We start from the raw sequence: 16,829 nt of genomic DNA, 5'->3' as shown, positions 1-16,829 counted from the left end.
GAGTGCTACAAGCCTGTAGTCCTTGCTAGTCAGGGAGCTGAGGCAGGAGGATCACAAGTCACACGCCTGCCTGGGCTACAAAATGAGTTTAAGGGCACCTTAGTAAGACCCTGTATCAAAATAAAAATGGTAAAAAGGGCCCGGGACATTCGATCCCCAGTACTACAAGCAAATGAAACAGGGAAATGAAGTTTCTCTTTAGATTCCGAGGGAAGACTTCAATCACGCACTTCACCGCCTACACTTCCCGAGTTCCCTGAACTGGATTCATCAACTCCAGCTTCTTCAGTTGGGTACCAGGCCCTTCCAGCTCCTTCTCACTCATTCTCTTGCTACTGTGTCTGCGTAGGTGATCCCACATTTACATCTCCAATCCAGCGCCGAGTCAACACGACCACCTTTGATGTCTGATAAACAGTCACGGGGCAGCTGGAATTCCTGAGCCTAGAGCTGCAGTAGCATCCTCCCTTTTGCCCAATGCTGTTCTGAAGGGCTCTGTGGTCACCAAGTGAAAAGAGCTGAGAAGCACTAATGCCTCCACGAGTCTCCACACCTAACTCTGACCTCAGCCAGCGCCCAACAGCCCAGCTCTAGTGCAGTATCCACCCCTCTGCATGGCGATCCCACCTTTCAAGTTACCGTTCAGCCAGGAGCTGTGGAAACCCCATAATGCCAGCATCCTACTGGTAAAGGCAGAAAGACAAGGCAGGTTGAGGCTAGGCTAGGCTAGGGATAAACCATTTTTTTTATTGAGACAAACAAGTCCTATATGGCCCTGGCTGTCCTAGAACTCATGGTATAGAACAGGCTGGCTTTGAATTTACAGAGATCCACCTGCCTCTACCCCCTGAGTGCTGGGATTAAAGGCATGTGCCACCATGCCTGGCTAGTAAGACCATCTTTGACAAAAAAAAAGACTACATTCAGACGTCAGTATTTTTCTAGGAAAGTCTTCCTGAACTTCCAGACTAAGCTAGGCATCTTTTGTCCTATCCCAAAGCGTGTTTCGGTACTGTGCTGTGCCAGTTCTGACAGCAGTTACCCGTTGAGCTTGCATCCTCACCACTAGCAGAGGCTCTGGAGGAACCGTGGAAATGTTATATTGTCCTTACTCATTTTGTCTAGCAATTAAGACGTTTATATTGCTCCAAATGAAAAGCCATGTTAACGGTACACTCGGTAAACAAAGCTTCAGCTAAGCATGGTAGCGTACGCCTTTAATCCCAGAGAGGCAAGAGTTCTGTGAGTTGCTGACAAGCCTGGTCTACATATCTACATGAGTTCCAGGACAGTCAGGGCTACAAAGACCATCTCCATATTAAAAAAAGGAAAGAAGTTTCCTCCATATTCCCTACCTTCCCAGTGATAATTTCCATTGGTTATCTATTTTTCCAATAAAAGCAAACACACACATACGTGCTACCCCTTAGATAAGGTAGCAGCACATCATATATAGGCAAATTGTATTAATACATAATACACGGCATGTGTAATTTCATTTACTATAACTTACACTCCACCACTCAGTCACAGCGCTCTAGTGTGTGGCTTTTCCGTGCCCAGTCCCTTACTGACTTTCCAACTCAACTCCATATAGCCTTACAATGGATACTTTTCTGCATGTTACTTTCTTTTTCCCTCAGTTTTTTGAGACAGGGTTTCTCTTAGCTTTGGAGCCTGTCCTGGAACTAGCTCTTGTAGACCAGGCTGGCCTCAAACTCACAGAGATCCGCCTGCCTCTGCCTCCCGAGTGCTGGGATTAAAGGTGATATATCACCATGTTATTTCTGCTGCTAATGTCCCCATCATGAGCCAGAGGCTAAGGTCTACTCCAGAACAACTGCTCTGGTACAGGCGTCTGGTGGTTGAGCCACTGTAGTCTAGCAGCGGCACACATGACCTCTACAAGGGGAACGCCCTCTTTCTGTACCACTCCCCCACAGTACCCCGACCGCTCTTAAAAGTTACTTCACCGGGCTGGAGAGATGGCTCAGTGGTTAAGAGCATTGCCTGCTCTTCCAAAGGACCGAGTTCGATTCCCAGCAACCACATGGTGGCTCACAATCATCTGTAATGGGGTCTGGCGCCCTCTTCTGGCCTTCAGGCATACACACAGACAGAAAATTGTATACATAATAAATAAATAAAATATTTAAAAAAAAAAAAAAGTTACTTCACCAAAGAGTAAGAAGTATATTTTTATTTTCTCTATACATCTGTAAAACAATTAGGACCAACATTTTGAAACAGAAATGAAAAAACCCCCCCTGCGGAAAAATGACACTGAAACAGGGACAGAGTTGCTGAGGGGCAGTGCACTAGCCCTGACAAGCTGTAGCAACTCTGATTGGTCCAAGAAATGGCGGTACTGGGAGGGTGTAAGAGGGAAACAAAGGATGGCAATTTACTGAGGAAGTGGGCCCCGAAGTGGACCACGAGGGGGAACTGGGGGCCGTGGAGTGGGTCTGGGTGGAGGGAGGGGCCCCCGCTGGTAGCCGTAGGGAGGGGGCCTTGGAGGACCAGTGTATCCATGAGGAGGCATCAATGGAGGAGGCCCGCGCATACCGTGCGGAGGCATGGGGCCTGGATGACCTGCAGAAAGAGAAAAGAAAAGTTAATAAAAATGAAAACAAGTAGCAGTTGATGCTGACGGAACAGAAGAAATGCGAGAAGCCACAGGGGACAGGGCAGTGACAAAATGCTGTAAGAGGACACGCAGAACTGCCAGCTCGGCCACACAGGCCCCATAACCCCAGCACCGAGGCAGGAGGAGGAGCCAAGGCTACCCAGGGGGGTAGAGCCTGTCTCTCTCACACACAGAGAAATGTATGTGAGGATGGATAAAGGGGCTAGCGCCCACTCACCCATGGGAGATCCAAAAGGAGGCCCTCGGGGGGGCATGCCCATGGGAGGAGGTCCAGGATGCGGCATTCCAGGAGGTGGCCGGGGTGGTGGTTGTCCTCCAGAGCCTGGAGGCCCAGCATGGGGGTGTCCTAGGCCATGGGGGCCATGGTGGGCCAGCTGCATCTGGGACATCCCTATGAAAATAAAACAAAGGAAAAGGAGACAAAAGGAACAAAGCGCAAAGAAAGAACAAAATGACAAGAGTGACACGGAGAATATTAAAACAGGGCTACCACTGTCCTTCACCTGTCAACAGTAAGGCTCAACCAGTTCTGTAGGCTCTTCACTTTCCTTCTATGATTTTATTTTTATATCAATACTTGTCTGAAGGTGACTGACAGCAGTGGTCAAAGTAGCCACGCTGCTAATTTACCTCCAAGTTTATTTAGCACATCAGAAATATCTTTTCTCTTGATGTGAAGAAAAAAGACAATGAAATGTGCACTCGTTTTTCTTCTATGACTCAAGCACAGGGACGGTGACAGCACGTATACAACAGCAGAATGTTTGCTCTAAGACAGGACTTGGGACGGTGGCAGTCATACCCCAGGGCAAAGGCTTCATTCTACAAGGCCAATGATATCTCCCAGCAGCAAGGTGATGCCACACACTGAGTTCGAGGCCAGCCTGGTCTACAAGGACTAGTTCCAGGACAGCCAGAGCTATACACAGAGAAACCTTGACTCAGGAAGCTCACACCTGCATTCTCCAGCATGTTGAAGGCTGAGGCAGGAGGATCAGTAGCAGATGAAGAACAACCTTAGCTACCTAGCAAAGTCGAGACCAGTTTGGGCAACATAAGACTCTGGCTCAAAAAACAATAGAAACTAAATTATAAAAAATAAAATAAATGCCAGTGGGTGGTGGTGCACGCCTTTAACCCCAGAACTTGAGAAATAGAGGCAGGCGGATCTGGTCTACAGAGATAGTTCCAGGACACCAAGAAACCCTGTCTCGAAAAACCAAAAAATAAAATAAACTTTTTTCTTGCCATAGTAATGCACACTTTAAATCCCAGCACAAGGGAGGCAGAAACAGGCAGATCTGTTGCGTTTAGGCTAGCCTGCTCTACAGTGTTCCAGGCCAGCCAGGAATATACTGTAAAGCCACCACCAGCACTGAAAAAAGGTTCCTTAAGAGGACAGCAGAGTGGACATCAACGGCTCCCGGCAGAAAGTCTGGCGCGCGCAAATCGCCAAACGGCAAACACGGAAATACTAATAACTAGGCCATCAGGAGAACCTGAGTACGGAGTGCTATGGCAATTTCATAAGTGACAGGAACAGAAGAATTTTAAGGACACGTCTATGAACATCCTAGAAAAATCACTCAGGAAAAAGTAGATCAAAGACAGAGAAAATTAGAGCCAAAGAGACAGGAGATCAGCAGTCATTACAGGTGCAGGAGAGCAGGGTGCCGGCTTGTGGCCAAGGGCAGAACACGCGTTAGATTCGCAAGTGGATGACAGAACAGACAAACTCCCAGAGCTGTGAACTTAGCGGCTACAAACAAGGGCTGTGGAAGAAGGCTCAGGAAGGAAAGAAAAGCAACCTGTGGGCTGAGGAGCAGCCTTGTCTAGCCTGTCATCAAGATCCATGGACCAGAGTCCTAGAAGGAATCAGTACCTGCACATTCAGCACTACAGATAAACATTGAAAAGAGAACCAAACATAAAGTCTACACAGAAAGAAAGGGGGGGGGGGGGGCTGGTCCAGGTTGCTAAGGCTGATAAGTCACATGGAGAATAAAGAAAAACAGAAAAACACAATAATTTCAAACAGGAAGACATGGCTAGTCACATGCATAGCAGTGGTTGAGAAGCTGAAACGGCTGGTTGGTGGTGGCACCATCTTTAATCCCAGCACTTGGGAGGCAGACAGGCAGATCTCTTAAGGCATGCCTGGTCTACAATGCAAGTTCCCAAAACAAAATCAAACAAAAAAAGGAAGCAGAAACATCACCTAGATTTGGCAACTGAGTTACTACCTGGGAATGGGAGGAGGCTAAGAGTAAAAACAACAGCAAGTACAGCCTATTCTGCAGAAAATGAAAAGCTGGAGATGAAGTGGGAGCGTATAGAAGTATTGTTTTCTGACGGAAAGGGGGACCCTGGACTACTTCCTCCCAAGACAAAGAGCAGCGGCCGGGCAATGACCAAGGCAGTCTCACAAGCTCAGCTCCTCTTCCCAGCAAAGAGCACTCACCTGGATGGGGCATCCCACCTGGGGGGAACGGGTGAGGATGTGAATGTCCGTGACCAGGATGTCCAGCTCCTGGAGTTCCTGCTGCTGGGGGGCCATGTCCTCCAGCCCCAGGTGGCATCGGGGGCGGGGGCATGGCTGGGGGTATCCCGGGAGGCAGGGCTCCAGGAGGTGGCACCGGAGGTGGGAAGGAGCCAGGAGGAGGCATGCCTATGTAAGAAGGGAGAGTTAGTGCTAGTGTCCAGCCTCCTCCCAGCACACTGAACTCCAGCCTCCTGAAGACACCCAACAACTTCGTCCCTTCCACCACCGCTCCCTATTCTCACTGCCCACTGATTTAATGGCTCACTACTTCAGGGCCTTTTCTGCCCCCTGACCCTCCCCCTCCTATGGGCCTCCCTGGTGTAGTTTGAACTAAAAGCTTTACCTGGTGGAGGAAGTCCAGAACCCAGGGATGAAACCACAGGGTTGGGGGCAGAAGGTGGAGGGGGTGCGTCGGCAAACAGCTGATGAGGGCGGTCAGCCTGGGACAGAGGGTTCTGGGCTGCCAGAAGTCGCTCAGCTGCTGAGCCATGGCGCTCGCCCTTCGAGTCCTTCTTGAAGGCGTAGGACACAGTGATAGGACGGTTACACAGGTACTGCCCATTCATGGCCTCGATTGCTGCGTCCGAAGCGTCAAATGAAGCGAAGTTAATGAAGGCATAGCCCTTGGAGTTGCCCGTGTCCGGGTCCCGCATGATCTTGGGGGTTTGTAAGATGACCCCAAAGGCGCTGAAAGTATCATAGAGCAACTTCTCATCGATTTCGGGGTCCAGGTTCCCAATGAAAATGTTGGCCCCTACGTCCAGGTTTTTGTTGTGAGCGGAAGCCTTGTTCACCCGGATCGGCTTCCCATAGAGCTTGATCATATTCATGATCTTAATGGCATAGTCGGCATCCTCCTCGCTCAAGAACTCAACGAAGCCATAGCCTGTAGAAATGGAGCAGAGAAGGGACTACTGACTACTCAGGTGAAGGGAAGCGAACATTAACTCACCAGCCTCCAAACAAGGACCAGGACGGAAGGGGAAATCTCGCTTTAGCTGAGAACAATTCCAGTAACTTCAAACTAAAGCTAAGAGAATACTCCAGAAACAAACTACGAACTGAAGCCTAAGGAAAAGAAATCTTTAGGGTTCCAAAACAGTTGGGATTACTAGGGTTGAGACTCTTCAGGGGCCGTTAACCCTACGTGGAGTTCCTTCTTGCCATCCACTCACCTTGGTGCTGGCCAGTGACTCTGTCCTTTGGCATGTGGGTGTTGACCACTGGCCCTGCCTGGAGAAAGAGTTCCCACAGCAGAGGTTCGCTTACTTTCTCGTCTAGACCGCCCACGTACACAGTGGCATCTAAAGCGAGGGAGCAGAAGGTAAAGGCAAGGTCAGGAGTTAGAGAAGGAAAACAAAAATGAAAAACGCTACCTAAAGCGCTGAAGCCTCCCTCTGCCTGCCTAGTCGAGAAAGTCCGCTGAAGTCTAATTCAGTGCTCTTTCCTGGTGGGCTTCCGTCTGTTTGGGGATGGCAGTGCCGAAGGGACTGGATCTAGAAGCATCACCCCTTACAGGCCTCGGCCTGCACCCGGCCTCCAGACCCAGCACCCAGAGGCTGGCCTCACACCGGGAGAATCTAGTCCCCCACCCTGGCAGACACGCTTCTGGCACTAATCCGCCCTCCGCCTCCCCTGCGCCCATGTTGGGCTCTTCTCTCTCAATTACCCTGATTGCGTTCGGAGATCGGTCCGGCAGCCATGGCGAAAAGGCTCCCGCCGTCTCTAAGCAGCAGCACCGCCCTCTGACCTCAGTTACTACTTCCACTTCCGGGCCAAGGCTCACATTGGGCGGGGCCGGCGGCAGGGGAGGAACCGGAAGCGATCGCGGCCATTTTAGGAGTCGGATTGTCTAGGAAGATGCTCTGGAGCTGTTACAACACCGGGGAGGAACAGACGCACTCAGCCCCTCTTGATGTAGTTCTCGACTGTCAGAGGATCACACTGCTCCCCAAGTGCAAACTCAAGTGCTAAGCCGAGCTTTATATGTTCCGTGACGCAGAGAAGTGTGCTGGAGGGGGGGGGGGACCACCGGGCGGGGGACGGGGTCTCCCTCAGGTCTGCCTTCGGAAGCAGCCTAGGACCTCAGTCCACGCCCCTCGTGCAGATCCGCCCTCAGCCCTGGCTTGAGCTCCAGGTAGATTGTTTTCTGCGCCTGAAGTGTCTGAGCTCCACTAATGTTTGGGAAATCAGAGACCCAAAGCCAGTATTGAAGCTTTCCACAACACACTCTGGTCTCAGCAGCTTCACGCTCTTGTCCCATCGCCTATATAAGAGACACAAAGAGATCCTTTCCCTGGGCGTGGTGGGTGTGATGGCACCTGTTAATCTCAGCACTCAGGCCGGTGGGTCTTGAGGCCAGCCTGGTCTACAGAGCTAGTCCCGGGACAGCTAGGGCTACACACACAAACCCTGTCTAGAAAAACAAAACAAAACAGAGGAGGTTTCAGGACAGCCAGGACTACACTGAGAGACCTGTCTCCAAAAAAAAAGGAAAAAAGTAAAGGGGGGGGCACCCTTCTGTCCCCACATTTCACGTGAATTCAGCCCAGCCCCACCTGACTTGTGCCTTTATTTCCTTATCAATAACATGAGTGCTATTCTCTCAGTTCATACTTTTCTTCCAACCGCTTTTCTGAGATCATCATTCAACACAAGAAATGCTACCAGCAGTGCGTAGAAGTACTGTACTTTAATGAATTCCTTAAATAGAAATACCACTACAAAAATACACAGTGGGAGGGGAGGGTGTCTCCCTTATTCACCTCGTTCCGGTAGAAGACTAAAAGACCGGGTTTCAAAGCCGCGGCGAGGCTTGAGAATGAGGTCTCTAGGACATCTAGGGACTGATCTCACAGTTTTGACTGTTTGTGATCTAAAAGGTATGGAATTACCTCGGGGGCGGGGCTGGGTGGGGGAAGGCAACCACATTCTGAACTGGTTTTGTTTCTTATTCTTCAAATCAAGAGAAACAAAAATAGCTCTAGTAACCAAACGACATGCAAGCTGGAGGGAGCTGGAGGTTGGAAGCGCCCGCCTCTGCTACAGAGACTCACGCAGGGAGTTAGCTCCTTTATTGGCTGGGATGTGAAAACTGAGCACCAAAGTCAGATACAAAGAAAGTTTGGCAGAACCGCCCCCTCCGTCCCCTCTGCCCTGCCTTCCAGAATGCTAGCAGTTTCAACGGATCTGAGAGAGCATGGTATTTGGATCTCTTTTCTTGCAGTGATCCTCAGGAGATACTCTTGGTGTCAATTTTCTTAATAGTTCCTGGAGACAAGAGAGCTCTTCCTGGAGGCCAGAGACTGTAACTGCTGAGGAGCCCATCTGGGGAGGAGAGAAAGAAGGGCACAAAGGTATATTGTTGCAAGTCTCGCTGGTTTGCTTGCTTTTTTTTGTTTTGTGTTTTTCAAGACATGGTTTCTCTGTGTAGCCTTGGCTGTCTTGAAACTCACTTTGTAAACCAGGCTAACCTGGTCTGCACACAGGCATGGGCCCCACTGCCTGGCAAAGGAGTAGTATCTGTTTTTAAGATCCTTGCTACTTCTAGAGTCTTAAATGCTCCTTCCTCTTCTGCCCGTGCCCTACATTCTACATGACTCAAGCCAGAGGCAGTTTCCCACCACTGATTAGCCCAAGTAGATAAACAGTATCCCAGCTTGATAGATAGAGTACCCCCAGTTCCTCCAGCCTGTTGCCTTTCCAGCTCTTTCTCCCCTTCCTGTCTGTCTTCCCTTCTCACCTGGACGTGAGGCCTTCCCCTCAGGTAACAACGTTTCCAGAATCTGATCTGAGGTCCCAGATACCCAGGCAGCAGTAGCCCAGGAGGTAAAGGGCAAGCTCCCCAATGTGAGGGGAGCCCCCATTCTTGATCAGCTAGGCTTTCGGAGGATCTAGCAGGTCGAGGGAGCCAATGAGAAGAGACTGCCAGCAAGGAGGGACTGTCTTGCCAAGGACAGAGCTGATTTAGGGGTGTCAGGGCCCCTCGAGAGAACAGCCACACAGAACTGGGGGGTCCAGGAACCATGAAGCTTTTCTAAAAAAGAAAGTGAAGTCAACAGACAACCGAGAAAACAACTGCTTTCTGAAGTGGGAGGGTATCCAGCTGCCGCCCACTCGTGGTCCCAGTGGCTGAAACCCCAAGCCGCCTCTGAGCTCCCATCTCACTAGGCTTAGGGCTTCAGGGTTATTAGGTTCATTTTTATTTTTTTTAATTTTTTTTTATTTTCGAGACAGGGTTTCTCTGTAGCTTTTTTTTGGTTCCTGTCCTGGAACTAGCTCTTGTAGTCCAGGCTGGCCTCGAACTCACAGAGATCCACCTGCCTCTGCCTCCTGAATGCTGGGATTAAAGGCGTGCGCCACCACCGCTGGCTAGGTTCATTTTTAGAGAAGCTTGTAATATATGGACATGAAACAAGAGGACTAGCAAGCAGAAATGAAGACAAAAAGGATGCTGTCTGCTATTCTGGGATAGCGGTCTTGCTGAAGACAGGCTACACGTGACAGCTTTGAAAGACATGGCAGCTTTCTCTGAGGATCTCTGATATCCTGTCTTTCTACATCGTCTAGTAGTGTGAGCCTGAGAAAGTCAGGGAAATTGAAGGGTAGGCATTTTACCTGTTGTCTGGGGAGCCAGGAATCTGGGCAGTGCTCCGGACTGTAGCCAGGATTAAGGAATTGTGATATCTGTTCCTTGCTGTAGCGTAAATCCCAGTCCCAGACAGACAGATGTAGATTAGCAGAGCTCCCAGCTACGGACTGGGAGTCCTCAGGGGGGTAAATTTGTGTATAGGAGTTGAACTGGACAGCGGAAGCAAGAAAAGGGGTTGGTTAGAGCTCAGGAAGTGGCTTCGTGGAGAAAAGCAGTTGCCATGTGAATTTGAATGCCCAGAACCCACACAAGGCCAGACACACAGCTCAGGGTCGGCGACCTCAGTGCTTCCACAGGAAGACGAGAGGCAGACACAAGAGAGTCCCTGAGAGCGCAGGTCCAGCAAGGCTGGAGTATGCAGCAGACAAGCAGTAGGAGGAAGGTGAAGACTGACGCCGGAGCTTGCCCTCCGACCACCGCAGGACTCCTATGGCATGCACACATCCACATTCACACACATAAACGTGCACGCACGCACACAAATTTTAAACGGATTGTTAAACCAGTGTGTGTGTATCCACCTGTCCTACATCTACAAACCCCCTTACTTCCTATTTCAGGCATCATATATAGAACAAAAGTCTAATCTCAAGAGGGAGCTCCCCCAACCCCTTCCATATACCTCAATTTTTATAAATCAAGACCAAATCTCAAAGTTTGAATACTCTACCAGGGGAAGAAAAACCAAAACTATAGAGGTCACTGACCTGCCCACTCTTCTTCCCACGCTCCCAGGGAGTGTCTTTCAGGAAGGTGAGGGTGTCAGGAACCCAGATGCTGTCGTGCAGAGCAAGAAGGAAAAACTCAGAGAACTCAAATTCAGCTGGAAAATGCTGGAGAAGCTGCCAGGCACAGTCAAGGAAGAGAGGAAACACTGGGGCCTAAAACAGGAAAAAGAGGTTGGAGAGTCTACAGGGATCTAAAGAAGGGGATAGCAAAATACAAGAACAAAGGGCCCAGGAGCAGGATACTAAGGAGGTCAGAATTAAGAGCACCAGGATGTGAGCCTGGCCATCTGAGTGTCCACTCAGACTGTGTTCACTTCCAGTGGGTCAGCCTCTGCCATTCTCTCTCGTTTTCTTTGGAATGACTGCCCCCCCCCCCTAAAACAAAACCTAAAGTGTTCTCACCTCCTCACTGCCCCCAGTTTCCCCAAGCCTGGTCAGGAAAGGGTGTCCAGCTGCCACCCACTCTCGTTGCACTAGTGACTGGAAACCAAACAATGTCCGGGCTTCTGGGGCCAAAAGCAGCTGGACGAGTGAAGAGAGGAGGCCATTGAAATCACGATCCCCACGCTCTGGGCGATGAAGAAGGAACAAAAAAGGGAGTCCGAGAAACTAGGGCAGGAGGGAATGAGAAGAGGAAACGAGAGAGGACAGAAGGCACACGGAAAGGAAAGGAAGAGAAAGCAGGATTGAAAGGACACAGAGAAGTGAAGAGAAAACAAAGCTCAAATGAATCACTTTATAGACTTCCCTTCTAGAAACATCCAGTGTCACAGAGGAAGCAGAGCCACGCTTCCTGGGGACCTGCATGGGGACAGGTCCCCATCCACTGATGAAGGGGCCAGAGGGACTAAGAGCATCTTATTACAGCAGGGAGACTGCATAGCTCTGAAGGATGCCTTGGCACAACTGCTTCCTTGAGCACAAAGATGCTAGAATTTAAGGGCGTAAGGAAGCTCTACAGATCTTCCACTCACATGAAGGAAAAGGTCAGGACTGCAAGGAGCTGACCCAAGGAACTCACCTTGAAGTACTACAGAACGGACCCGAGATGTCACTAATACTGAGATGTCACTGGCCTTTCGAAGACAAGACCTGGAGGGGCATATGAGGAAGGGAGTAATAGATTAGGAGAGAGGCAGATTTCCAAACACCTGATCCTTCTAAGAAACAGTAGTACAGTCTTCTTGGGAAACTGAGGGGATAATTTATGGAAGGCCATTGGAAAGTCCAAGTCAAGAGAAGGCTGGAGAATATTTTGTTTGTTTCAAGACAGAGTCTTACTAGTATCCCTGGCTATCCTGAAACTTGGCCGGGTTGGACTTGAACTCATAGACATCCACCTGCCTCTACCCTATACCTCTGCTGCTGCCTTGAGTGCTGGGATTAAAGGTATGCACCATTACATTCGGCTACAGGTTGGAATTATTAATCAAAATTAGAAAGTTGAGCATACCTGACATAGTCCAACCATCGTGTTCCTTCCAAGGCTGAGAGCCACTTATCTTCAGCTACAGAAGAATCTAGCAGAGAGGGATCAAGAAAGGCAAAGAGATAAGGATCCAGGTCTATACCCTAATGGGTTAAAGTCTGATAGAGAGGGCGAAAGAGATGGCTCAGTGGTTGAGAGCATTGGACCCAGGTTCAATTCCCAGCACCCACATGGCAGCTCACAGCTATAACTCAAGTTCCAGAGATCTGACATCCTCACACCAATGCACATAAAGGGTATCACTCCTTTAATCCCAGCACCTGGGAGGCAGAGGCAGACAGACGTCTATGAGTTCAAGGGCAGCCTGGTCTACAGCATGAGTTCCAGAACAGTCAGGGCTACACAATAAGACCCTGTCTCAAAAAAGCAAAACAAAATAAAATGGTTTAGTAGTGGGGGCTAGATAGAATACTTGGTGTTAAGAGTGCACATCACTCTTCCTGATGACTGATTCTCAGAGCCACCTGTAACTCCAGATCTAGGGTTACCTCCATTGGCCTCCACAGGCACCCCTAAATACACGGCATACAGACACATGTGTACACATGATTAAATATAAAGGAAGGCCTTGGGTTTGATCCTGAGCGTTTAAAAAAGGTTTTTGAGTATACAATATAGTAAATAAAATTCACTGTATACTTAAGATGGGTAGAGTGAATTTCATAAAGATTTTTTTTTCATTTTTGTTCTGAGATAGTGTCTCAGAGCCCATGCAGGTATGTGTGTGTGCCACTGGACCCATATTCAGCCAGCAGTGGAGTTTTGTTTTTAAAGTTGGGGAGCAGAGTGTGGTGGTGCATGCCTTTAATCCCAGCACTCATGAGACAGAGGCAGGCAGGTGGGTCAGTGAGTTTGAGGCCAGCCTGGTCTACATAGTGAGCTGCAGATCAGCCTGGGCTACGTGTGAGACTCTGTCTTAAAGAATAAGAAATCAAAACAAAAAAGATTTGGGGGAAAACAGGCTATTGGTAATCTGTAAGTGATGAAGATGGGATAGAAAAGTGAAGGTTCATGGGCTAAAGGGCCATTCATCTATAATATACAAAATAGTAAACCAGGGTAGAATTGGGGGCTCACAGGTTATTCTCACCAGGCAGGCAAAGGGCCCTCAGCTTCACGTGGGCAAGCTGGATATCAGCAAGACTGGGCATCTCGTCCATAGAATCTACCAAGACAACATCAGGGTGCCCAGCCTGTAGCATGGACTCCACTGCTCTGCAGGGAAGGAAAGGAGTCAGGAATTACGGCAAGGCATCTCCTAAGAATACCTAGCCCCAAGTGTCATCACAACTCCTCACCTGACATCTTCTTTGTTAGGGTCGCTGGCTACATAGAAGCCTCCACATCGGAGAAGGTCACTGCCGCCAGGGTGGTGCCAGGACAAGCGCTTCATAAGGGTGAGAAGAGGGTCATTGTAGAAGAACTATTCTTAAGCTGCCCTTGTCCCGACAATGACCTCACAGGAAGCCCTCCAATCCCTTTTCCCCTGACCCTCTAATCTCAGACTAACCGGTCCACGGCCCTGCTGGAAGTGAGCAAATGCTCTTCTGACCTCACTGTCCAGAATTCGATTAGGGACCCAGAAGTAACCCGAGAGGCTGCAAAACAGAGAGTGACGTCAGAGCTTGTCAGTGACCTCTGCTAATAGGAGCTAGTATTACAAAATAAAGAGTGACGTCACAGCCTGTCAGTGACCTCTGCTAATAGGAGCTAGTATGACAAAACAAAGAGTGATGTCACAGCCTGTCAGTGACCTCTGCTAATAGGAGCTAGTATGACAAAATAAAGAGTGACGTCACAGCCTGTCAGTGACCTCTGCTAATAGGAGCTAGTATGACAAGGAAGTTATTTTGGAAAGACCATTCCAAGGGATCTCAGGTTTTAAAAACAGAGGTAACAGAGCCTGGAGTTTATGGGAAGTTCTGGCTTAGAGGATCAAGGGACTCTGGGAAGACCTGGAAGGCAGCAGGAGTGGGTGGATGGGGACATCACCTGGTAGCCATGTCGAACCTCTCGTTGACTGTGCTAACCCTCCAGCCTCTGGCCCCCTGCTTCTTCCGCTCAGCTTCCCAGTCTTCTAAAGTCTCCAAGAGAGGAATAGGTGGTTTTCTGGAGCCAGTAACCTTGCCTGGAGCAGGAGTGAGACACAGAGGAAGAAGAAATATTTTATCCAACTAGCCCCTTCCGTTTCAAACTCTTCCCATCTCCTTAAGCTAAGGCCTCACTCACCAACTTTGCTCAGGGTTACTCCTCTGTAGTGCTGCATTTGACTACTCTGAGCTCGGGCTTGAACGATGGCCACGGTTACCTGGAGAGGAAAACATATTCCATCCTTTAGCCCCAGACGAAAGGAAAAAGAATGAAACGGAGCACATGTTGCTCCACCATCTTTACCACCAATAGCGCAGAGAAGCTAAGGCAGGCCCCAGAGAAGGGGGCCTCCACAAGTGGGTACTGGGACCAGAGGGACAAGCTTAGAACCACAGACTCAGAACATTAATTTGGGGGAGGAACCTTGGGACTATTATCCAACTCTCCACAATTTTCAGAGGTAAAAACTTACCCATAGTTACTGCCCACAACCGACAGAGGCAAACTACAGTTCAGGCCCCTCCCACTCATGAGACTATCACTCCAGTCTTTTAGCTTCTAGAGTGGAGTGGACTGATGAGAGAGCCTGGAGCATGGAGAAGAGGCTGGGTTCCTAAGGTGAAAAGAGTTCTTCAAATGAAAGGGTTCTTACCTGAAAGGCCTGAGGCTCTAGTCCTCCAGCCTCAAAACCAACTCGAAGCAGACGGAAGTCTCGGCCATGAATGAGAATCTCCTCTGGGATGAACTTAAGCTGGGACCCCGGACGGAGGAGCTGCACTCTGGACAAGCCGCTCACTGAAGCGAGAGTCCAAGTAGGATAGCTATGGGTCACTCTGGGAGGACTCCCTGCAGTCCAGCCTGCCCCGCCCCTTTTATAAAACCCTCAGGCTTACCAGCCTCTAAACGCCCAATGTTGACCAGGGCAAAATCATATTCACTGCTCAGGGGAGTGTCCTAAAGGAAGCCAAGCCAAGACTGGTGTTATTGACCTCGGACAGCCATCATTGTCCCACCTTGGTGACTCTTCTCTCCCCTCCCCAGTAGAAGGCAACTTACTTCCCTAGAAATAATTCCTACTATCAATGATACATCCAAAAGAAAACCCCTAATCCTGTTTGTCCGAATCCAGATTCCCTTGCTGTTCACTCTAGCTGTCCTTTATTTTGTCCAGTAACAAGAGTATTGCTATGTAGCCTAGGCTAGCCTGGAACACTCATGGTCTTCCTGTCTCAGCCTCTGGGGGGGGGGGGTCACAGGTCACTGCCACCATGCCCAGCTTCTGTCTTGTCTATTATCCTAACCATCTCACCTGATTTCGCTGCCATCCACAAGGTTGGAAGGTGACCCTAAAGTTAGTGCAGATCAGAGTTCCAGGCAGTTCCAATTCTTGCCCCTTCCTCAGCCCTGGTGCCCATGCTAGGATCTTCTCCCCTAAAAGGGAAAAAAGGAAGCAAAGTTCTAACTGTTCCCTATGCTGCCCACATGTCTACATCTCTACTCCTCTTTCTAGAATGGAAGATAGAAGGGAAATGATTTGCTTTTTTTTTTCCCCTCTCTCTCTCCAGACAGGGTTTCTCTGTGTCCTCAGTCCTGGCTATTCTGGAACTCACTTTGTAGACCAGGCTCCAGGCTGGCCTCAAACTCACAGAAATCCACCTGCCTCTGTGTCCCAAGTGCTGGGATTAAAGGCGTGCACTGCCATCACCACCTGGCTATGGTTTGCATTTTTTAACCTCTAAAAACTCAGTGTACAAAACAGGGCACATAGTAGACACGCAATGATCATGGACTAGTTAATAAGAAAAGGGCTAACCAAGGCAAGAAAACAAGAGGGAACATTAAGGTTCCCCAGCAGCTCTGGGGAGACAGGAGAGCAAGCCTCAGGCAGAACAACTCCGACGAAAGGAATCCAGAGCTATGTCTGGTGAGAACATACGAAGGCTGGGGTAGGAGGAATCCTGATGGAGTCTTGGGAAGTCAAATTATTACCTGGGAGACACCCAGAGGCCAGGCAACCGCCAAGCTGATGACTGCTGGGCTCCGGCATCCTGTTGCCTCCGCCAGACTTGGGTCCAGAGAGCTGAGAAGGGGAGAGTTAATCTGGGACTTCCCAACCTCAGGATCTGGGATTTCTTCAGCAGCTGCTGGCAGGGACCCACACTGAGCCTCTCCCTCTCAGGGAAACTGAGACCAGTGACTGCCAGGAGCTCAGGCCTGGGACTGGCAGACAGGACAGGGAGGGGCTAGTTAATGGATAATGAGACAACTCGAGACTGAAAAGTGCAGAGCAAGCTCCATGGCAGTTGATAAAAAGATACACCCTCCTCCTCTGGACCCTTTGCTTCCCTCTTAATTTCCACAGCATCCCCATTCATACCGTCTTGCCACCCCCTCCCCCCATTCCTTCTCCTTACCATCTCTGGCTCCTCCTTCCGGGGGGCAATGTTGAAACTCTGGCCCCGGCCCCCCCACCACATTTCCCTGGCTCCATCCGGGAGTGGAGCAGCTAAGGGTGGGAGTTCTCAAAGATGCTCACTCTCTGGGGAGAGGCTAAATCCTAGAGGTGGGGAGAAAGAGGCCAGGGAGGACTCAGGGGAAACAGCCTTTGGGATGCCAAGAGCACAGTTCCGGTGGTCTTACTTGAAAGGTGTGTCCTGCCCAGACACGGGAGGCTCTTTGGA

At 49.7% G+C, this 16,829-nt stretch overlaps 2 protein-coding genes and 1 non-coding gene across 3 annotated transcripts; all 3 read right to left on the bottom strand.

The window, feature by feature from the left end:
• Positions 1-2,191: 2,191 nt before the first annotated feature.
• Positions 2,192-6,922, bottom strand: LOC121437937 (splicing factor 3B subunit 4). The gene is made up of 6 exons (XM_041638075.1): positions 6,859-6,922; positions 6,365-6,493; positions 5,533-6,075; positions 5,109-5,315; positions 2,865-3,038; positions 2,192-2,592 (listed from the first exon to the last, which is right to left on the bottom strand). The coding sequence occupies exons 1-6, from the start codon at positions 6,890-6,892 to the stop codon at positions 2,405-2,407; spliced, it is 1,275 nt and encodes a 424-aa protein (XP_041494009.1). The 5' UTR covers positions 6,893-6,922; the 3' UTR covers positions 2,192-2,404.
• On the bottom strand, positions 3,223-3,349 carry LOC121438134. The gene has a single exon (XR_005973075.1). It is a non-coding gene; the product is annotated as a small nucleolar RNA SNORA19 (small nucleolar RNA).
• Positions 6,923-7,802: 880 nt separating the features above from the next.
• On the bottom strand, positions 7,803-16,829 carry LOC121437960 (myotubularin-related protein 11). The gene is made up of 17 exons (XM_041638106.1): positions 16,563-16,829; positions 16,138-16,228; positions 15,458-15,579; positions 15,042-15,102; positions 14,801-14,943; positions 14,287-14,365; positions 14,050-14,185; positions 13,568-13,655; positions 13,356-13,444; positions 13,148-13,272; positions 12,022-12,088; positions 11,590-11,660; positions 10,971-11,137; positions 10,548-10,721; positions 9,807-9,989; positions 8,932-9,225; positions 7,803-8,516 (listed from the first exon to the last, which is right to left on the bottom strand). The coding sequence occupies exons 1-17, from the start codon at positions 16,623-16,625 to the stop codon at positions 8,370-8,372; spliced, it is 2,100 nt and encodes a 699-aa protein (XP_041494040.1). The 5' UTR covers positions 16,626-16,829; the 3' UTR covers positions 7,803-8,369.

This window comes from Microtus oregoni, unplaced genomic scaffold, assembly GCF_018167655.1.
Source record: "Microtus oregoni isolate MIOR12 unplaced genomic scaffold, Mior012 000054F_ref0000373, whole genome shotgun sequence".
Classification (NCBI taxonomy): domain Eukaryota; kingdom Metazoa; phylum Chordata; class Mammalia; order Rodentia; family Cricetidae; genus Microtus; species Microtus oregoni.
Note: the sequence above shows the minus strand (reverse complement) of the source record. Positions and strands in the feature narration are given on the sequence as shown.